The sequence below is a fragment of the Dermacentor albipictus genome, chromosome 8, assembly GCF_038994185.2.
Source record: "Dermacentor albipictus isolate Rhodes 1998 colony chromosome 8, USDA_Dalb.pri_finalv2, whole genome shotgun sequence".
In the NCBI taxonomy this organism is placed as follows: domain Eukaryota; kingdom Metazoa; phylum Arthropoda; class Arachnida; order Ixodida; family Ixodidae; genus Dermacentor; species Dermacentor albipictus.
The window spans coordinates 49948368-49972064 of NC_091828.1; the positions used below are offsets into that span (position 1 = coordinate 49948368).

At 43.7% G+C, this 23697-nt stretch overlaps 1 protein-coding gene across 2 annotated transcripts; it reads left to right on the plus strand.

The window, feature by feature from the left end:
- The first annotated feature begins 302 nt into the window (after positions 1-302).
- LOC139048768 (gastrula zinc finger protein XlCGF57.1-like) lies at positions 303-23465 on the plus strand. 2 transcript variants are annotated; one of them, XM_070523356.1, is made up of 3 exons: positions 303-420; positions 11575-11781; positions 21783-23465. In XM_070523356.1, the coding sequence occupies exons 2-3, from the start codon at positions 11589-11591 to the stop codon at positions 22772-22774; spliced, it is 1185 nt and encodes a 394-aa protein (XP_070379457.1). In that variant the 5' UTR covers positions 303-420; positions 11575-11588; the 3' UTR covers positions 22775-23465. The 2 variants fall into 2 exon arrangements, with proteins under 2 accessions (XP_070379457.1, XP_070379456.1); XM_070523355.1 differs by lacking the exon at positions 303-420 and adding an exon at positions 869-1097.
- The last annotated feature ends 232 nt before the right edge of the window (positions 23466-23697 follow it).

Sequence of the window (23697 nt, forward strand, 5' to 3'; positions counted from 1 at the left end):
GACAACAATAACAACCGTGCATGTACTTATGTAAAAATAAGCATCAAGTATTCATGTAAATAAACATTTTGTATTGTGAGAAAGTGTTGCGCCTTTGAGTGGAATGATTCAAGTGTCGTCTGCTACGACGCCTGCCAGCTCGCTGCGAACGCGAGACTTTTTTCACAGACGACAGGCACTTGCCAACTCTCTCGCTTTTTCGAAAGGCTGCGTCGGCAGTCACGATTGCTGAACGTCTTCAAGTACTTTTAAGCACATCTGCTGCAGTGCTATAGCTAGGACGCTTGTGGCCTCCTACGAGTATGCTTCATTATATTTTATATTGACGTACCGCTTCCGAAGCGTTATGGCGTGGATTTGCACTTACCCATTTTGCGACACTAGACTACACCAAGGAAGCAGCAACCCTTCCTACCACAAGTAAGTTTGTGTTCTCAAAAAGTCCTAAAACACGCATTTCAATGAGCACATAAACGAGCAATGCATAATGAAGCCCTGAATAAAGTTTTATTGTCAAGCCTCTAGAAGTACAACTGTCTATGTCTTGTATCAGTAGTGCCTTCTTTTTAATGTTACGGAGTTTCATAAAGCACGTAGCGCTACAGCGCCAACCTACACACTTAACAAACCAAGGTCAGAACGGTCAAAACATGTTCTTTCAGCGTTTACGATGCCGTCGCTTTCTCGTCAGGGCTTCGACATTACACCGCGACACAAATATCGGCTCAGAACGCGCTATCGCCACTTCGAGCAAAACAACAAAGGCAAAGAAAGAGCTTTGCGTCGTACTGTCCCACTGCAGGTTATAGCAATTGCGCTTGGAGCGAAACCAAAACTGCCAAGAAATACTTGTAGACTATTTTGCCAGTCAACAGAATGCCAATCCGTAGCCTGTATTTTCAATCATTCCCATGCACGGTTCCCGTGAGTTTCTCACACGAAACTCACTACTACTGTAGTGAGAAACTCTATGGTGGAAGGCACAGTTTCCCCTGGTGCCATCGTGTGCGTCAAGCGTCAATCACTGACAAGCTGCCGGTGCTACCATAGAGAAATCTATGGTGCTACTGCAGCGCATCTGAAACAACCGAACAACGGTGAGAGTACTCGAAGTTTCGCGCGATTACCTGTTCTTTTGCTGACACTTCATTGTAGGAACAACCGCATTTGCCAATTCGTGCGGTATAACGTGGTCTACAAATTTCACAGATTGAGAAACGGTTGCTGCAGCCTCGCAGAGATCGCAGGATCTTGTATGTATGGGTACCTTCGATAAGTACGTCTGAGCGCTGCCCCTAGTTGAAACAGTAGAGTGCCACTGTTTATAATGTGCACCAGGCGTGTGTTTAGTCGCGATTTAAAAAATGTGCCACCTCCCACGCGCCAACATTTGCATATGCACTGAACTGTTAGTGCTGTCTAATGAGACGCGTCTCTTATGTGGGTGTGACGGGATGGTTGTGCTATTGTGCTCAGCAGTGGTCACGCACATGGCTGCATTCTGTTTTTCCTTATCACTGTTTAATTTTGCTGACCACTCCAGCTGATGCGTCAGAACTTTCCATTTCTTGCTTTCAAGTACTGACAGTACATTTCCTTCACTTAAAGCGCCCCTCACCAGGCCCCATGGCAAATTTGGTTATACGCTGGAAGTTGCTACGTGCCTTCTAAGGAGCATTCAGCCGCAAGCATTTTTCATATTGGTTCATTAATAGCCGAGATAGAAATATTTCAGTGCCGCGAACCCATGGTTTCAGAAGCCGATCATCACTGCCAAGAGAAGAGACTCTCTCCACTTGCCCCGTCTAGCCTCCACAAGCGAAATTCCTTCCCTGCGTTCTCCCATACCACGTGCCCATACCACACCCTTAGGATCGTGTGACGCATACTTCACGGGCCCCCGTCTTGATTTTTTGTTTCTTTTGCTTTATTTCTTTCTCTTTTTGCTGCGCAATGCTCTTTTGCTGGCGGTGTCGCGCGCGAGCTGTTGTGCTTGTCTGTTTTTGCGCAGCGCACGATTGTGCGCGCTGTGCACAAGAACACCTGACTAGCGGTATAAATCAGTGCTACACGAACACTGAGGCAGACATAAGTAGATCACAGAGCATGATCGCGTGCTGTAACACGGTAGAGGATAGCACAGTTTTGGTGTCAGCGGGTGCAACTGCACGGCGACGCCAGAGCAAGCAGACAATGGAAGTACATTGCTCTTGCTGCGGTACAAAGTAAGTACACGCAGAGATTCGGTTTATGTGTTTTATTATTTGCAACAGATTACACAAATAATGTGTCCATGTTGCCCTGAATAATTCTCAAAGTCCCGAGTTACAAAGAGTGGTGTCACACCAAAAACATAGGTACGCATGCGCACTAGCACGTATACATCATCCCTCCGGCTTGGAAGATGGCATGTAGCGATGTAATACTTAGAAGACACAATCATTAGCGCACATTGTATGCATGGCACTTGTGGGCTCAAAATGGCCAGCCCTGGTGAGGGGCCTTTTAAAGGTTGTTAGCAGCTCTTTTTATTAGCCCAGGAATGTCGTAGTGCACCCTCTCACCAGAGGGTGCTCCTGCAATAATAGTTTTTTTGTAGAGCACACGCCTGCGTACTCTTGTGTTTAAGGACCATTGTGTGACGGTAGTGCTAGTTCCATACTCTTAAATTTTAGTGATTGTTCTGTAACATATATTTTACAGTCATAGTATCTCCCCGTCATATTCATTATTTTATTACCTATGTATCTTACGCACTTTAGAGCAATTTATTTTTAGGCCCTTCTACAGCCAAGTCACACCTGCCTATCGCAAAACACCTGTCCATCTCACTGGCAGATCATAGGCACCACATCACCACTTGCATGGTGCTCTTTGGCCCTGGCCCTCGTGCCACTAAGTACAACACATCATCATTCCTGCATACTCGCAAGAATACAAGAGAAGTCTTATTGGCTACGCCTGACCGCTGACGTCGCCCATTACGTTGAGACATGACAAGGCCAATGGGATCCTACAGCAGATTGAGCCTCCTTGCCGATTGTTTCAGCAGACCATAATGGATTTGTTCGGACCCTTTCCGACATCAACATCTGGAAATAAGTGGATCGTTGTGGCAATGGACTACCTTGCCCCTACTTTGCTGAAATTAAGGCTGTGCCAGAAGTAGCGCAACCGACGTGGCAAAATTCTTTGTCGAAAACATCCTGCTGCGACATGGTGTCCCAAAAGTCCTCATCACCGCCAGGAATGGCAAACAATCCAAATCACGCTGTTCAAGCTTGTTTATGAAAGGAACGTGACGACAACTCTTGATGCCATGCTGGCACACGTCACCGACTATTCGCTTACATTTACAATCATCGTCTGTGGTCTTTGCAGATTTTTTTCTTCACGCAAGTTCACGCTCTGATTTGCTGAGCGAGGTGCCAGCAATTTTACCAAGAGCTTACAGCTTGCACTCTTGCTTGCTAACGTTGTGCTAACTTCGAAGGTGAAAATGGATCTTTGTAAGGTTTCGTCTCCTCTCCACTAATACAGCAACCCATTTCTCATTCTCTATAACATGGTGTTTTATGAATCTTTCATTAAACTATCATTTTATTGCAGTTAAATGCCCAAAGTCCCCCATCATCTTTTGTAAGCAGGTATCACGACAAAATGGGTTCAGCTGATATCACCACCGCATAGCTAACATTATGTTCCCACGTCGTATGCCTCTCTTCCAACCACACCCCCCTTGTACAGCGATATTTCTGTATGTTACTGTGTCTTGTCACTGTTTGTTAAGCTAATTTTATCATGAGAGTTCATTTAATTGCCTCCATGAAGCGGAAGTCTTTGTCCGTTCCCATTATCTTGCCGAGTCATCTTGGTCTTCCCATTTTGTACACGAGCTGCAAGGTTTGCAATCTTGAATTCTTGGAGTGCTAGCAATGCTGAATTTGGTCATTCCAGATTCTCTCTTCATATAATTCTACACATTTGCCTCAGTGTCTTCATTCAGTATTTTACATATTTTTAAATTTTATACATGTTCACACTAATTCACCTTGCATACACTATTCGTCACTTTCACTTTGGGTACCTATGAATAAGCGCCTTTATGCTTTCTTTGCCTGCATTGCCTTTGTGTCCTTACAAACACATAAAATTTCACTGACTACAATACTCCTTAATGCGAAATTTGAGCGCAGCCCTATACATGTTTTCATTTCGCCTGTCAGTATTTTGTAGCATAATTATATGGGTTTATATTAGGAAGAGAACGCTGTGAGTAATGTGCTTTGCTTCAATACAGTCTGCATGTGCTCCTCTGGCGCCATATCATAGCCATCGTCGCCGCACCTCTCTTGCGTGCCACTGTGAGTCTCGCCCTTTCATTCCACCAACGATGAGAGCGGTCCTTCATTGCGCCGCAGTGAAAGCATGCCACCATTGTCAGCGGCGGCGACATCCAAGAGATCGTCACATTGAGCCTTACTCGTAGCCGCTCGTCATTGCCCCTTGCAGGAGCAGTGATGCACGCCACAAATGCTAGTACCGCAGACTGATCTGAGCAGGTGACGCCGCGGACCAGCGTAGCCCTCCCCACCTCGCACCACTTTGTCCTCCCCTTGGAAGCACAGATGAGGTCGTCCATGCAGATGCGGAGGCTCTTTCTCCTCTGCTCCTCCTTCACTTTCCTCCTCGCACACTCTTTTTTCATCTACTGCTGCGCTCTGCATTCGCTTCCATCTTTTACCTGCGCTTGTTCGCTCGGTTACGAGGTATAATGCTGCCGACGCTTAACCCAGGAATGGGCGCTTAAAGGGACACTAAAGGTTACTATTAAAGGGACACTAAAGGTTACCAGAAAGTCAAGTTCAAGTGGTAGAGCAATGTTCTAGAACGTCTAAGGTGTCAATATAATCGCGAACAGAGCTTTAGTAACCGAGAAATTGAGGTAAATGCATGACACAATTTGAGACCCTCCAGCGACATTTTGGTACTAGCCCGATGATGAAAGCACTCCTCATAATTTGTGTTACTAATACTCAACTACTCGTATTAAAAATATCATTTCATTCGATTATAAGACGGAAGAAAATGCTACTTGTCTACGTCTATTCGATTCTTAGAAAAAATAACATTTTGATGTTACCCTTCAGTCGTGGGTGGTTGAAAGGTTTCATTTTCGCTAGACTCTGCACCGCGCACGCTTTGGAGTTTCAGTAGTTTCGTTATCGCGTCGTGCTGTGCGGGTTCTGCAGGCTCGCGAAACTTTCATTTGGAACAAGCAGCGAGATTGCCACGTCCAGTGATGTCGTGGGAAGCCCTCGTTGCTCTCCCGCTCCGGAGAGCCGGTGTATGCAACGATGCCGTTGCATACAACGAGTATGCAACGATGCCGGCAGCGTGAGCCCTCAGCAGCAGGTCGCGCTCGTCAGTGCTCAAATTGCTGAAGTTGAGCCCAGCATCGTGAGCCAATCTGTCGTTGTCAGGGTCCATTGCGACGAGCGTCGAAGTTTGCGTCATAGAATGAAGTACCAGCTTATTTATGGTCGCGCGTTTCTCCTTCCGCTAGCCACCATACTCCCGCTTTCGCGCTGCTGTCGGCTCTGTCTTGGCTCTGTTTCTGGCCGCGCGTTTGCGTTTTGCGCAGAAAAGCCGCAGCGCCGTCTGCGGACGCCGTTCTACTCACCGATGGCGCAACGTCACTATGAGACCATGATGTCAGTACTCCTCGATCGGACGGCGGGCGATTTGAACTGCGCTAGAGGTACGCGGACGCTTTAGAACGCATTTTCTCTTAAAATAAGTCTCTCCTTGGCACGAAACAAGCGTTTCGAGGTTTCTGGGATGGTATTTCAACAGTCCACGTTGACTTAATAGTAACCTTTAGTGTACCTTTAAGTCAACGTGGACTGTTGAAATAGCATCCCAGAAACCTCGAAACGCTTGTTTCGTGCCAAGGAAAGACTTGTGGCAGAAGCGAAATTTCATTATATTGAAATCGCATGCAAACACACTTTGTTATATCAGGGTTCTAAATACATGTTTTATGGACAAGCAGTTATGAAGATTTAAATACTTTGTTATATTGAGATTTAATTGTATTTTCCTATTCAATAGTTGCCTTGCAAAAATTTAGTGGCAGAAACATCAGGGTTTCTCGCATGCGCACATATACACAGTTTGATTATGCTATGGGCGTGAGAGCTGGTTTCCTTACTCCTATTGAGTCGAGTGCAGATTGCTTCGTTGCCGAATACTGCCAAAGTGTCAAATTGGAAAGTTCTATTTCCTTGCATTATTTTTTATTCTCATAATTGTTTGTGCAAACCCATCTCTATTCATAAATAAACAATGCATGTTTACCTGCATAAAGTATGTTTTGTCACTTTATCGTCACTCTGAAAAAGTTGAGGTAACTTTTCTACAAAAGTGGTCAGTCTGAAGATTTTAAATCTAGAATAAAATATTTGACCCTGGGAGTTCACATTTTGGGAAAAAAATATTTTCAAATGTTTAAGAGGAAGGAATTGGTGGTACATCCATTCTTTAGAGATGATTGGCGACTTTAATGTCACTAGCAATTCTGTGATTGGTGCACAATTGTTGAGTATATGATTTGTATGATGAATAATATTAAAAGTGCTCATACCTGGGACCTAAGTTGGCGTCAAAGTGGTTCAGGGAAGAGCAGCATGTACTCGGTGCTACTGCAAAGCACCTTAACCCTTTCGGGCGCCACTTGCAATTATGCATAGAAAAAAATCTTTTTATATATAAACATTCTTTTTGGGACCTAAGAAACACAAAACCATCGAATTCTTGAAAGTTATCATGAAACTTTATTATTTGCAACATCGTACACAATTGTGTACACAGCGCCTCGGTGGTCACACAATTCACTTGTGGAATGCGAGGAAGCAATTTCTCTCTTTCGTCAGGCACAGTGGCACGGCGCATTTCATGCAGAATATCCGGGCGCCTCGTGTGCACTTCTCAAGCTTGCACCTAATTCGCACCTTCTGGTCGCGGGATTGGGGCCAATGGTCAAAGGAGTCGTAGTGCGCGTCGGTGGAAGGAAGCGATATTCTTGCTTTTTTGCCCTATCTTTGGTTGTGGTGCTTGGATCTCTGCAAGAGAAGGCCTTCCACGCTTTTTTTCGGGTAGTACCGACTTAATTAATGCTGCGGCAGCTTGCAAGCGAAAATTCATCAAATATAGGAGTTCAGCTCTAGGCAGCGTTTGATTGTCGCGGTGGTAGTCCAGCAAAGAATTGCAGGTACCCAGCTTCACAAAAGGCAAAAGCACTCTCAGTGTTCACTTCTTCAGCTTGCGTTTCCCCTGCAGCAGCATCTTCCTCTTCTGTGAGTTTGGTGAACGCAGCTGCAACGCAGGCGTCGGTCGCTTCACACGTGGCTTCTTCTTCGTCAATTTCCCCGACGTCTGAGACATTTATCAGCAATGAGCTCAAAAAGCCTTTCAGCTGTCTCTTGGGTTTTCTTATGCTTGTTTACACTGTAGAAAGAAGAATGACGAATGGCCAAAATACCTGGAAAGAAAAAGCAACTCTCAGCGTTCTTCATTTCTGCAGCGACCGCGGCGCTTTGTACACAATCGTGTACACATGCGCGTGCGAGCGTTAGCATTTGGTCATCTCCTCAGAATGGATGAAATTATCACTCCTCGGTACTTCATATGATGCACAAGCGCGTCTAATTTTTTTCGCTTGCCACAATAAAAAAAGCGGCTCTAAAAAAATTAGAACTTGACTCACCTCTCTTTGCTGCTCCAGCGTCCGCCATTTCTTGTTTTGATATGAACATCTTCACCGAAATGCGACAGATGGTGCCCAAAATGCATATGGTTGTCAGTTTAAAGTTTGGGAATGCGCTAAAGCCAACCTAATAGAAAATAGCACGCCCTAAACGTGAAAAAAACACCAGAAGTACAATGTACACAATTGTGTACAAGGCGCCTTAAAGGGTTAAGAAGGTGGTGGTAAGACCTGCGAAGCGGCAGAGGGTCCTAAAAGTTTCCGGATCTAGACAGGCTGTCACTGACAATTAAACCTGCCAACATTTAACACTTGAACCCTCTCAGGTGCAGTTAGGTTTATGAGGCTCTTTCAGGTATTATGAAGCATTGCCTGAGATATCATTGTCCATAATGAAGTTAGAAAACATGAAGCTTATACAAAGCTCAATAATGGCCATGTCCTCTGCTACAGAGGTATTCCAGATAAGAGGGAATATAGGGTAGTGCTTCTAATTCATAAACATAGTGGGCAACATTGATGAATTCTAGGCTATTGGCACGCATATGAATAGTTTGTTTTTGGTGAACGGTTTTCATGGGCAACTTTGTTACAATGATATTACTGAAGTTAATTTCTAACAGGCCAAGTCGCAAGGCAGGAGAAACACGACGTGCAAAGAGAGAAAGTTGGGATAGGTACGGTCTCCAGTATAAATTCGCACCCCGATGAAACAAGACTATAGAATAGGGTAAATAAGTTAATCGATCGGGAGTCGCATCTCCTGCCATTAGTAAGTAGCCAAAATGATAGCCTGGAAGGTCAGGTGGATTATCTAGGTGAGCACTTTCAATATGTCTCGGTGCACTGCATTATACAGAAACATTTCTAAGACTGCAAGAATATGAAGAGTGGCATCCCCTAAATCGTAGAGGTTCATCAAGTGATGCTTACAATTGTCCATTTACTTTAGCTGAACTTAAGGCGTCTCTCGCTTGTTGCAACAACTCGGCGCCAGGTGGCGATCGCATCATGTACGAAATGATTAGGTGCGTAAACCCTGGAACACTGAAAACATTCCTATCTCTTTTCAATGCCATGTGGGCAGCGCGGTATATCGCATTGTCATGGAAAGAAGCTATGGTCATCCCAGTACTTAAACAAGGGAAAGACCTGGCATTAGCCAGCAGCTATAGGCCGATGATGCTAAAACGCTGCCTGTGCAAAGTTTTTGAAAAATTTATAAACCAGCACTTAATCTGCTTCCTAGAAAGTAACAACAAACTGAAACACCTTCAATGTGGTTTCTGAGTGGGAAGGTCGACAATAGACCACCTTGTTCACATTGAGGCAAACATCAGGGATCCGTTTATTCATAAGGAGTTTTTACTTTCACTATTTCTAGACCTAGAGAAAGTGTATGACATGACATGGCGATTTGGGATCCTCCGCGATCTTTCTGCGATGGGCTTGCAATAGCCTTTGATGCTGATTACTCTCCAAGTACCAAATTGGAACATATCTATTTCAGTGTATCCACTTTTCTAATAAGTATTTAGGCAAGCCCATCTGTATTCATGAATGAACAATGCATGTTTACTTGCATAAAATATTTGTCACTTTATCGTCATTCTAAAAAAGTTGCAGCAACTTTCTTGCAAAATAAATCAGTCTTCAGATTTTAAATCGGCAATAAAAAAAAAACTCGACCTTGGGGGCTTGCATTTGGCAAAAAAAAAGGCCCTCAAAGTGTTAAGAGAAAACAAATTAATAGTGCATTCATTCGTTAGAGATTATTCGTGACTCTAATGTCATTAGTAATCTTATGATTGGTGCAAAATTGTTGGTGCAAAGAGTTTCATTCAATACTGGCACATGCACAGTGACCCAAGTTGCCGTCACAGTCGTTCACTGAAGAACAGCACGCACCGAGTGCGGCTGCGAAGCACTTGACTAAGGCAGTGGTTTCGAAAACTCTGTAAAGTTACCCATAATACTCTGTCGTCGAAACGGCCTGAGATTAAGTGAACGCCGTTTATGCAGTCATTTGCTATGAATGAAGTGAATTTTACAAAAGCAATGCCAAATTCAATTCAAAGCGGGCAGCCACGACCGCTGCCATGTTTTACGGAAACTATGTAAATCACACAAGGACGGTAATGGTAAATCTGAGAAATTGCTTACGCAATGGTATAGCATATGCTAAACTAAAGCTGTCTATTGTATGCATGACATGAATTGTGTAGTACTTTCTGGAAGGCATTAAGGCACCAGCGATACAACTGGAACCTTCGACGACTCTGGTATGAAAGCCGATGCGCTTGAACCACAGATGATATTTCGACAATCCATGAGTGTGCTTGCCACTATCATTGTGTTGAGTGTTGCTTGTTTTGCTGGGCACAGATTTGCCCAATGCGTGCCACTTTGGTTGTTCACCGTCACTACAATGCAACAGTAATAATAAAAGGGTAGCAGTCATCCTAATAAAACTTAATAGCAGATATCAATCACAGGTAGTACAAGCCTATTCTCCATCCTCCAGTGATGATTATGGAGAAATAGAACACTTTTATGAGGATGTTGAATGCTTAATATTGAAAGGTCCAAACTCAGTGTACTGTAGTCATAGGAGACAATGCAGAAGCAGAGGGTAATTGGCTTGGAAAACAGGTGACTGGCAGCTATGGCATCAACTTTTAAACAGAAATAGTAAACAAAAGATGGTGGTAGAGTTCACAGAATCACCGTCAAATTATGAATACCTTCTTCCAGAAGCGGACTAACAGGAAGTGGACCTGGAAAAGCCCTAATGGGGAAAAAAGAAAATAGATTAGAAGTGTTAGGTAGGGTAAATGGCAGGGATCATGAGTTAGAGAGGTCTAGGATTGTTCTCAATTCGAACAGGAAAAGGCCAAATTAGCCAAGAGGGAACAGATCAGCCAACCTAGACACGTCAATCGGGATAAAAGTAGATGACAAGATGGGGACAATTAGAGATCACTGGCAGAGGCTGCCCAGGGTCTTTGAAGAGTGGCAAATACCTACCCAATGAACAAACTTGGTAGCAGAAAAGTCTGTTGAAGAGCAACACATAGACAATGTTACATGCTCAGTCACCCAAGTTGGGCTGATGGTTAGTTTTGAACACAGTTCCCTCAGCACAGCAGCCAGATGCTCTACCCATTTGACCATCGACCACACAGGGACGCAGGTTGGCAGGAAGGAAGTTTGGTGTGGACATACATACATACATACATACTGCTAACTGGGCGAAGTTCTTTAAGAATGCTAATGCCTTGAAAATGATCTTTTGCAGGCAATGTAACGTGTAGGACAGGTGACCAACGGTTTATCAGGGTTACAAAATGAGCACCAATGGTATTGACATGCAATTGTGGACAGCAGACAACTATGTAAGGTGATGAAATAGAAAATTTGCAAGCACAGGATGGTATCAGCTGGCACAAGATGTGGGATGATTGGATATCTTACCGTGAACATTAAATAGGCTGATGGTGATGACCCTAGGATCTTGCAGTCACTTTTCATTATTTGGACTACACCAACAGCTTTAAAATGTATAAAAATGAAAAAGTGTCTGAGATTTTCTACTGTCATAAGCCTTCCACAGAAAAGAGATTGCCTTGTTTTCGAGTAGTCAATGCGGAGTGTCCCTTGTAGCCTTTTAGGAACACTTAACTGAAAAGGTTTTGCATTCCATGGCTATGCATTGTAAACTGCCCCTGCATTTATTCTGTTGTTGTATTTACCCCTTGTTCTTGATGCTTTAACAAGACTGCAGTCACCTCAATTATTTTCTGCAGGTCCCACAAATGCGATGAGCCTAGCTGAAAGCATCACTGCCAAAACGACACGCGATGCTCTTTCGAAGGTCGTTGGTCAGGTCGAGGTTGGCATGCAGTGCAGCTTGCCTCTGGCCAACAAATCTGTCGGGTGCTCCTTCAAAGCACGGAGCGTCTCAAAGAGCATGCAGACTGCGGAGACCCTGGATCGTCTAAGCTTCACCTCAGGTGGGCAGTGACCGCCACGTCCCTTACAAAGATTTGCTTGCTTGTGTGAGTGTGGTAGATGGCCGAGTCTGCGTAGCTCGGTACGACTTGCTTAAGTGTGTAGGACGTTCTGCTGCTGAAGACAAATTAGCAGGTTTGTTATCCTTGTCTGCATACTGATATGATCAAAGTGCAAAAATACTGCTCTGCTGAGCACATTCAAGCAGCTTAGGTGGTATACCTTAATCGAGAGCACTCTTGCCCTGATGTCTGTCGTAGCCCTTACATTGCTTTACAATAATGTTACGCCCAGTGAGTCTCTTAGTTATGCCGAAATCAGTGACGAGTGTAAGAACCTGATTATAGATCAATGCACAATGTAAGTCGACCCCTGCGTTTTGGGTGAACAAAATTCTTTATTGCTGTTAAATACAAAACATACTTTGTTTTATCAATATGCTCATTCATTGAGGGAGGTGAAAACTGCATGGGAACTGTCGGGATTGTTGTTCTGGGACAGCTTTGGGTCACATCCCATAGCTCATCATTGATGATGACTAAGCAGGACTAGGCATGCACTACACTATCGTCAGGCAATCAGCAGCATGCACTGGGCACCTGAGGTGCACTCTAGGGATCACTTCAATGGACCTGTAGGTGTCTTGAGGTGAAGGCTCACCATACACTCATTTTAGTCCTTGCCCGTTGATGGGAGCTTCAAGTTTTGCGCAGTGTTTGCAGACTGCAGTGGCTGGCTCACCTCTTCCGTGCCACCAGTTTGTCCTATTGGATAGTTATTCGTCCACAGCAGTCCTGTTACAATGTGCTACAAGCTCGTCCACCTTTGCGGTTGCGAGAAGTCAAGCCTTTTCCCTTTGAGAAATGAGACACTAGTGAGCAATTCAATTGCCTTTGCAATGATTTGAATCTGCTATCTTCGGGAGAACTTGTGTACGGTGCTCACAAAACAAATGCGACCACATTGTCCTCAAGTTCACTGTCAACAGGGTAGCCATTGCACAACAAAGTTTCCAGTGAAAGATCAACAGTTGCTCTGTTTTACGTTCTATAGGCAGGATGCACTGCCACAATCATACTGTATGATTCCACCCATTTTATCACATTGTTGTCAAATGCACTTATAACGTCAAGCCCTGACATGGTTTTGCACCCCGAACAGTACTAAAACTTGTTTGCACCAAGTTTGCACATTTGAAGTGTACGCCACAGTAACGGCAAAAACGATGATGCTGTCTCCATTTTTTGTCAGCTCCAATCAAGATTGTGCCAAAGGTATCTTGCAACACCTGGTGAAGGCCCAACCTCTCCTTGGTAATTCGGGCGCATTTTTTCATATGATTACTAAAGAGTGACAGCATTTGGTAACATGGTGTTAGCCCATCATAAAAGCAAGGTTCTGTGTCACTCATGGAATTTCGCAAAGGTACTCGGGGAAAACCTGAAAAACTGACGGAATTTGGAAATGTCAACTTGGTAGACACTCTGAACTTTACGACAGAGCGTGAGGACATATTGAATATATGCCACGTAAGGTTCTGTCGACATTTGGGCATGGGTCGATGGCTCCTTGTTTGCTCCCAGCTGATAGTCAAAGGGCTTTCCAAAGAGGTCTAGAAGCTTCTGCTTTCAGTCGTTCCAACTCGTTATGTTGCATTTGTGGGTCTCATACCATGCCATGCACTGTGTCTCGGAAATAGAATAGCACATTCGCTAGCATTAGCATTTGGTCCGACCGATTATTTTCGCTTACACGCTCATACCAGGAAATCCAGTCTTCAACGTCCATACCATCAATGCCATTGAAGGTCCCTGGGTCTCGCGTCTGGGACAACACTACAGAGGTCAGAGTCTGCTGCACTAGAGGTGGGCAGTCGGTCATTGTGGCACTTTGGCTGTCAATCACTGTGTTGGGGCTGACAGGGCGATCGCCGTGGAACTCCGTGTTGGTACCCAGCACCTCCACTAAAATGTTGCGAGGCAGAGACAAGCATGAATGTTTTTTATGCAAGGCGAGTGCTGAAGGCACCAGCTGACACTAGAACATGGCGGCTGAAGCACCTCAGCAACAACAACACTTCTTCGTCATTGTCTCTTGTCTGTATGTCCTGTTCTGTATCACAACAATATTAAAGAAAACTTAAAATTTTGTTTACGAATTAATGCATTTATATAATGTATGTCAATGACCTAGCTGGTACGTGACTTGGAAAAACGAACAACACTAAAATGGGGCCATACAAAAACAAGACAGCGCAATATCGTGTGTCTTCTCATTTGCAAGCCAGATTTGTTGCAGCCCAGGTAACAGTGGAGATCACTGTCATTTTCCAGCCAGACCTTCTAGTGAGTGTTACGGCCACGGCTACATACGGGAGAGGGTGGGCACTATTTTGCAAGTTTCCTATCACTCAATCGTGCTTTTAGCATTGTCAGCATGCTATATTATTCTAGATTTAAAAATGAAGGAACAAAGCTTTGCGCTAAAATTTCGATAGTGTCATGTGATGTATGGGTCACCAAAAGTGAGCGAAAATTCCAAGAGGGACAGGGGGAGAAGGGGATGGGGAAAAGGTGATGTGAGAAGGCAAGGAGATGCTACTACTATAGACATGACAGTGGTTGTGGGAAAACTGGATAAACTTAATTTCTAGGTGCGGTGACATGACAACGCTCTCATCCCCCTTGGGACTTTCCCTTTCATCCATGTCGTCCTTTCGGAGCCCACCTCCTGAAACTTTCTGTTCCATGGGAAAGGCGGATTTGCCAGAAAATATCAGGGGCAGGGGGAGTTTCGACCCCCCAACCCCACCGCTAGGCTATGCCAATGCTACACACACAAACTTTCTCTGGCAATGTGCCATTCACTGCAAAGGCTGTAACGATGTTTTCACCTCATTGGGCGGTGTTGCCATAGTAGATCTTAAGGGTGTGGGCCGCCGGCATTTACAGCTGCTAACGCCCCTTGGGCAGTCAAAGCAGTGCTTTTTGGTAAGCTGTTGACAATTACTTCTTTATACATCACGCCCGGCTACCAACTTTCCAGAACAGAATTTGAAAGCTTTATTGCACAACTTCTGGAGCCCTACATTGTTGTTGACCTAAATGCATATACCTTGTGGGCCGCCTCTTGATGTGATGCTGGGGGGCGCCTCATAGAAAATTTCCTCTTATGTACAGGTGAACATTTGCTAAATAAGAAAGAACTGACTTTTTATAGCGTCGCAAACAAGACGTTTTCATATATAGATTTAAGCATTGCATCAAGTACAGTCGTGCCATACATGGAATGGAAGGTGGTTAAGCACCACCTCCCATGGTTAAATAAATAAGTGATAATTTTCTGGTTACTTCAAAATAACAAAATGGGACGAATGCTCTCCGCATGTGCTCCAGTGGAAAGTTGACTCAGCGGACCGGCAGTGGTACAGAGAGCTGACGCATTTGACCTGGGATGACATTTGCATATTTAGTAGTGACGATGCAGTAGTATATTTGACTGAACATATTGTCGATGGAGTGTTAATATGTATCCCGCAAACCAATGGATTGCGTTCTAAACGACATGTTGCCAGATGGAATGTTGAATGTAGGGAAGCGCGAAAGAAACAAAATAAGGTTCAAATCACCTCTGTGACTCTGACTATAGAAAACCTTATCAGTTTCAAGAAAACAAAGTTGAAAGGTAGAAGAATGCGCTGCCGTGCTAAAAGGGAAAGCTGGCAGAGATGCATCTCTGGCGTTAATTCTTGTACAGATGGAAGAAAAGCCTGGGACAGGGTAAACAAAATGAAAGGCCAAGAAGCTCGTCCTCTACCAATAGTAAACACACAAGGAGACGTTCTTGAGGAGCACGCTGATTGTCTAGGAGCACATTTTGAGCACATTTCGAGTACATCCCATTACACAAATACATTTCTAAGATATGAACAACAAGCAGAGAGACAGTCTCTGGGTCGGAAAGGCACATCCCTTGAAGGATACAATCATCCATTTAACATGGCAGAATTGCAGTCTTCACTGAATTGTAACAAATCCACTCCAGGAAGTGACAGAATAATGTATGAAATTATCAAACACACCACGAAACCCAAGTACGCTACTGTCACTCTTTAACTCCATGTGCTCTGCTGGCTACATTCTGTCTACCTGGAAAGAAGCAATCGTAATTCCTATTCTCAAAGAGGGAAAGTTCCTCGCCCAGTAGTTATAGGCCTATAGCTGTGACCAGTTAATTATGCAAACTCTTTGAGAAAATGATTAACCGATGCACCGATGCCTCATCCATTTTCTTAAAAGCAACGAAATGGAACTTGAAAACATTGGATTACGTTCTGTCTGTGCTGTCGCCAATCCTAGAGCTAACGAATGCCTTTCTACTATTTTCGCTCCACCCCAACGCTTCTCTCCACGTTATCACATCCCGACTGAGTGGAGAACTGCAAATGACCAGCCGATACGTTTCACCTGTCACAACTCGTGGCCCTTAACACCTCGCAGACCGACCAAACTGAACCGTTCTAATGAAAATACCTGCAATGTTTCACCCACCGCGGAGTCTAACAGTGACTCTGCTAGGAATGCGGGGCACAGTCACTCATCATCGCCGCGCGAACACCAGTCTTGCTCACCGCAAATGCATTGCCCATCTTCCCGTTCGCCGCAGCCACGTCACCTTTCGTCCCCTGTAGCTTTTGGCCGCACCCTTTCCGAAAACTAAGAAATGCAGCTCTCGGAGGTGGTGCTGCATTGCCTACTACTGCAGAAAATCCTCTGTCTGTGCCCACAAGGAGAAGCGTAATTGGCGTTAAAATAGACGGCGTACCTGTCCAAGCACTTGACGACACTGGAGCCCACATATTTGTGATGAGGGCTATCCTACGTAGACGTTTCAAAAAGGTCCTCACCCCAGCAGCTGCCCGAGTGCTTCGTGTGGCCGATGGCGGCGTGCTGGTTGCTCTTGGAATGCTACTGTGCATTTAAGTACTGTACAGCTAGCCGCCCTACTTCTGTTCTCTTGCTGTGATCAACAACTGCCCTCATGACGTTATCCTTGAATTGGACTTTTTATCCATTCATTCTGCTCTCATCGACTGCGCGACCGGCGTTCTTCAGTTAGAACTGCCTCAACTCGCCGATGCTCCGAGCTCCGCCCCACCGCACTTGTGCTCACTTCACGATGTGCGTCTGTCACCCGAGGCAGTTACTTATGTCACTTTGACCGCTCAGCCACAGGTTCCTGATGGCGAATATGTGCTTCGCCCTATCATTGATGGGCTTTTGAACCGGAATGTTGTTGTTCTTCATATGCAGGTCATAGTTACTAAAACGACGTTGTTATACCGCTTCTGAATTTCAGCCTGTGCCCTCAAGTGATTCCGGCCGGCATGTTCTTGGACAGCATTTCTATTGGTTCCGATTTTGACATTGAGAGTCTGAATGCTGAGAGTAGTTTATTAGCGCCAATTGCAGCTCACACTCTGGTTCCTTAATGGATGACCTCGCGAAAATGATTGCACCTGACCTCACCTCGGCACAGGCCACGGGCATACGTCTCCTACTTGAATCGTACAGTGGCATCTTTGACTTCAGCCACAGGCCTTTAGGCCAAGCATCTGTTGTTCACCACCATATAAACATTGGAGACACGTATCCTCTTCGTCGGTGTCCCTATCGTGTATAGCATGCTGAACGTCGAGTCATCCAATCGGAAGTTTACAAAATGCCCCACAAAGGTTTCATCGAGCCATCAGCCAGCCCTTGGGCTTCACCTGTTGTCCTTGTGAAAAATAAAGATGGTACCTGGTGTTTTTGTGTTGACTATCGCCACTTAAACAAGGTCACACGAAATGATGTCTAACCACTACCTCGCATTGATGACGCCTTAGACTGCTTGCACGGAGCTAAATACTTCTTGTCCGTTGATCTTCGATCCGGCTACTGGCAGATTTCAGTTGATTAAATGTACGGCGAAAAGGCGGCCTTGATCCCGCCGGATGTTATATGAGTTTAAAGTCATGCCCTTTGGCCTATACAGTGCTCCAGCGACATTTGAACGTATGATGGACTCTTCTGCGAGGCTACAAATGGACCACCTGTCTTTGTTACCTTGACAGCGTTATTGTTTTTTCTCCAAGTTTCGGCAGCCACATTACCCGACTCACTGCCATTCTTTTGGTCTTCTGAAAAGCCGGCCTCTAACTGAACTCTATGAAGTGTCAATTTGGGCGCCGTCAGAGTACCGTGTTGCGACACCTCGTTGACACATCCGGTGTATAAATATACCTAGTTGATACATAGTATACAACTATATGATATATAGTTCTGCATGCAGAAGACACTAAAATGTTTCTTCGGTCACAACTTCTTGAACACTGTAGTAAATGCAAACAAATATTTGTCTGAACTATCAGTATGGATAAAAATGAATGAGCTCCAGCTAAATATGCAAGAAAGAAAATTTATTGTTTTTAAATCTAAAAATAATACCGTACCCTTCGATCCTGTGCTCAGTTTTCAGAAAGGAAAAAAATAGAATGTGTCAGTTTTACACATTTTCTTCGAGTGGTATTTAGTGAACAGTTAACCTTGACTGAGCATATTAATTACTTGCATACCGAAATATCACACACATACGGTCTAATACAGAAGTTAAGGCTTCTGCCAAGCTGACTGAAAGAAGCGTATATTTTACCCTTATCCAGTCACTTCATTTCTGCTTATTTTTTGGGGGTAGAAGAACATAAAAAAAAAAGCTATTAGAGCCATTATTAATATTCCCGACACTTCAAATACACAAGAACACTGGCGACCACTCTAAACATACATAAGTTAGTAACAGTTCGACAGGTGATAGATGCTTATTACTTGATCCACAGCAAACCTAACCTTAGCTTTTGTTCACGCGCACGGCCTTGTGCTGTTTACAAACTGCGGGATGTTTCTTGCAGGATTCCTGAGGTTAGCTTTAAACATTTGAACATACCATTACAATAACTTTTCTGAAGAATAACAAGGAAAATGAAAATCTAACACATGATTTCCCAAGTACAATACTTAACAAAACAGAAGTTATAGATCTATTACTTAGGCCATAACACATAAATTCGACCTATTGTAGTCTTAACGTGGCTGATTACTTATTTATTTCTGAGTGCTGTTGGTGATGCTCATTTTCACAGCTGTAATTGAAAAATTGATTATGCCAGAACATTTACCCACTGTACAGAATCATGGATGTTCTTTTTTGGTGCAACTCTAATGCTGCCATACAAGGAAGCTTGTTGCAGTCTCAAATGCACTGCAGGAGGGTAGACCTCATCAGGCACACACCCTTTAGCCTCTTGCCTGATGTGGCAATGTATGTTTGGATGCTGCATGCGAAAAGTGAATCTCACAATAAACTTTCAAAATAGAAGCGTTTCAAGTCTGATGACTGAGGAATGAAGGTGAAGACTCATTTAAAGAAAGCGATTGAATAGTACTAGCAGTGGTGTACCAAAAGTTCACTGTGCAAATAGGAGGCTTAATTTTGCTATCTTATGTTAAGCTGATGTGAACAAAGAGATGTATAGTGACTCAACTTCCATTATCTCTTTCTCTCATTCATGATTGCAGCAAATAAACTTAATTTTCTCCATGACACCGTGAATCTTACTCATTTGGCATAAATGAAGTCTTGGCCTGATGTTAAGATTGCATAGAATTTTTACTATAATTTCATGTAGTAAACAAAATGATGTGCAATTGGCCGAGCCAATTTCTTTTTATACTTCTGTGAGTAGGGAGGAACAATGGCTTCTTACCAACAGTCAAGCACAAGGAGTTGCAGCGGAGCATCCTCAATCATTGCAACAGTTGTGACTTGTCTATTGGTATCCTGTCCCCACTCATTACACGCAAGTGCAAACACCTGGGAGAGAAGCCACTTAATTGGCACTTCTGCCATCAGAGCGTTTCACACAAGCGCAGATTCAAAGGGCCCCTCTGAGGTCTGGCTTTTGTGAACTGAGAAACTTAGTGCATACAATGCATGCTAACGATAGTGTCTGCAAAGTAGTACATCACTAAGCATTGCAAAAAGGGCTCGAATTTCAAACCAAACTCTGTGTGCCTTTCGCCGCACAGCCACCAAATTTTCAGCTGCTGAGTTGCATTAATCTCACAAGTGCGCCTACGTAAATTACAGTACTGTGACGTCAATCACAGTGATATGTGACTTTGAGAATTATTTAAGGCAACACCAGCTATTTGTTTGATCTGTTGCTTCAATAAACAATTTAATGATTAGAGAAATTGTATAAAACCTACAAACTGAATGTCTGCGAGTCCTAGTTTTACTCCATGCCATAGCTAGAGAGACATACTTTCGCTTTGTCTGCTTGTTCCCACATTGTGCAGTCGTCTTGTGCAGAAAATGAAACTGTCTTCCATTTTTTTACTCGGTTATAATGTGCAACTGTGCTCTTTGATTTGCTTGTCTGCCTCTGTGCTCGTGACTGTAGCATTGATTTATACCATTAATCAGGTGTTCTCACATTGAATGCCTGAGCAGAGCACGAGGAGTAGAGTGCATGTCAACTTATTTCACCTTGAACATGACCGTAACTGAAGATGTCATATTTTGTTAAGCCTATAAGGACAGCACTGAGAAAAGCCCAAGTTAACAAGTAATCTTCTCGGGTGAAGATTGGCTAGATCACTCATGAAGAAGTTGCCGTATCTTGGCACGTATTACCCACACCAAAAATTGTACAAATTTCACAGTAAGGACAAGGCTGGGGTGCAGATTGCAGAAATTTCAATTTGAAGTTTGGTTTCAAGGCAGCACAGTGTGTGCTGCCACAAAGCCATACTTCAGGGCAAGGTTCTTGCTACTCAAACTTTCATTATCTCCTGGGCAACCCCGCCTTCTTTCCATCCGTGTGTCAAAGTTCCCTTGTCCCTTTCTTCATTTTTGGTCATTATCTTCCTCTGTACGGGCTGCCATTTTGCTTTTAGCAGTTACTAAATAGTGCACATGGCGCCGGAAAAGTATAACTTGGATCACGATAAGCTGTGCTCAGCGGCCCAGCAGAGTCTCCGATAACAGTGGAACAGAGTCAGTGGCTGAAGATACGGCATGCACAAGTCGTTTATCCCCAAATGGATACTGTTTATGTTACTATCTGAGGGTTGTATGCAGTTTCTTCCATTGGTTATACATGCATCTTTTTTTTTCTTTTCTGGGCTGTTTTAAAAGCATTGTGAAACATAATTCCAGCAAAAAAATAAACACAGACAAGCAGAGAAGGACAACAAGAATGCCGGTTCTGGTGTCCATCTCTGCTCGTCCCTGTTTATTTGAGTGCTAGAAGGATGATTCATATTGTTATTCAAGACCAACTAGCCCAGCCGTCCATGCTTCACGACTGTTCTAAAACAAGGTGTGGGTTGTACATGTTGGCAGATTATATGGAGGAAAATACAGTACTTTCTAGCCAGCTCCTTGCAATCTCAACTTATGAAAACGTTGCCCAAGTTCAGCATGTGATCAAAAAAAAAAACCCACTGATAAAATCTCTTATGAAACAAATTTCTTGTGCCAGCGAATTGTAACAAGTTTTGCAAATAGTGTCAGTGGCCTCTGGGCCTCGAGTGCTCATTGAGGATGAGAGAGCGAGCTCGGTTAAAGCATCTTTAAACTGTTCTATAAGGACCGTACAAATCCGTGAAAGTCTTTAAACACTGCACATTCTCTTACTATGTAATCTTTTGCCTTTCTGCAAAATTATTTTTGTTGGTGTACTTCACAGATAGGGTCGGGCAGCATTCAGATGCAGAAATATTGGGTAAATTAAAAAGGAAAAAGGACCGTTAGGAGTTGTCTGTTTCATCATGCTTAAATTGACTCTGAAGATTTCCCAAATAAAAAAGAAAATAAAGCTAGTCACTAAATTTGTCATCTGTGTTCTTTTTTTGGCATTTCATAGTGACTTTGACTTGCTTTTGTTTCATTTGTGCAGCACCAAGGCCTTCTATTGTTCCATCAACTGCCAAATGTGACAACTCAGAGCAAGGATGCCTCCACCGATATAAGTTATGTGACTACGAAACTGATAAACTGCCTCATCTGGAAACACATGCCAATGTCCATGCGGGCGAGAAGCCATTTCATTGCCCTTTATGCCCTCAGAGCTTTTCACAAGAAGTCCATCAGAAAAGTTACCTATGCACCCACTCTGGCGAGAAGTCATTTAGGTGTCCTTCATGCTCTCAGAGTTTCTCACGAAAGATTTACCTGAAAGAGCACTTGCGCACTCACACGGGTGAGATGCCATTTCAATGTCCTTCATGTCTTCGGAGCTTCTCACGTAAGGCCAGCCTTATAACCCACCTGCGCACTCACACAGGCGAGAAGTCATATCAGTGTCCTTCATGCTCGCGGAGCTTTTCAGAAAAGTACAACCTTATGAGACACATGCGCATCCACACAGGTGAGAGGCCATATCAGTGCCCTTCATGCTCTCAGAGCTTCTCGGAAAAGGGCAATCTTATGAAACACCTGCGCACCCACACGGGTGAGAAGCCATATCAGTGCCCTTCATGCTCGCAGAGCTTCTCAGAAAAGGGCAACCTTGTAAAGCACCTACGCACCCACACAGGTGAGAGGCCATATCAGTGTCCTTCTTGCTCTCTGAGCTTCTCACATAAGCGCCACATGAAAAACCACCTGCGCACCCACACAGGTGAGAAGCCGTTTCATTGTCCTTCATGCCTCAAGAGCTTCATACGAAAGACCAGCCTGACATGCCACCTACGAACCCACACAGGCGAGAAGCCTTATCAGTGCCCTTCATGCTCTCGGAGTTTCTCGTTAAAGGGTGCCTTGAACATACACCAGCGCATTCATACAGGTGACCGGCCATACAGTTGCACCGTCTGTTCCAAGTCCTTTACGCAGTCTAATCACTTGAGCAGACATAAGAGAGCACAGCACCCTGATAGTGTAGGGTAGGTCAACAACCATGTTGAAGTAGAGTTCGAATTAAAGATCTACAGACGTGTGGCTTGCTGCATAGCATTGTACTGCATAAAGTAACACAAGTGTCTTCATGCGCCCTTAAAGGGGCCCTGAAATACTTTTTTTTCGGGTCACCATATTTGCTCTAGATCTTTTCGCAGCATGTCATAGAACATAGACTAAAAGAAATTATGAAAAGTGACCCACGCAATGCTGTGATAGCTGAAAAAATAATTAAATATGCAGTTAAACCTCAATATAATGAAGACAATAAAATCAGCAATTTGCTTTGCTATATTGTGATATTTGATTATTGAAGAAGTACATTCAAGAGTTTTTTCGATCTCAAACATTACTGCTTGCGTGCCCATACAAAATATGTATGTTCAATGTAATATTTAATATTATACTACATATGTCTGAATGATCTGCTTTCTAAGTTGTGTGTTCTTGTTTTGTTCTTTTCAGTATTTTCTTTTGGTACATATGAACATGTTCTGTTATACCCATTTGCCTCTATGTTCTGGTACACATGGTTCATCTTAGAGAGACTTTGATCTTATTCTATTCACACATATTTTTTTACAGATGAATACTTTTTTAGAGCAGTTGATTGTTCGAAAGTTAGCTTTCCACTGTCTGTTTCATCAGAGCACCAAATAAAATACTGTTTAATAAGTATTCATTGACTGTTCATATGTATTTTAGTGCTTGAATGGCAGCATGCAATATAGCATTTTATTGGATGGGGGCTGCAAGAGAAGCTGAGCGACGGCAGTCCAAAATTCATTATTAGTACAGAGGTCACTTGCTATAACTAATATACATGAATAACTTAAGTCTAGAGTCAAGTCCCCAATGCCTAATTTGTTCCTACATTTTATTTCCACCAATGTATCAGCATTTCAGTAAGCACT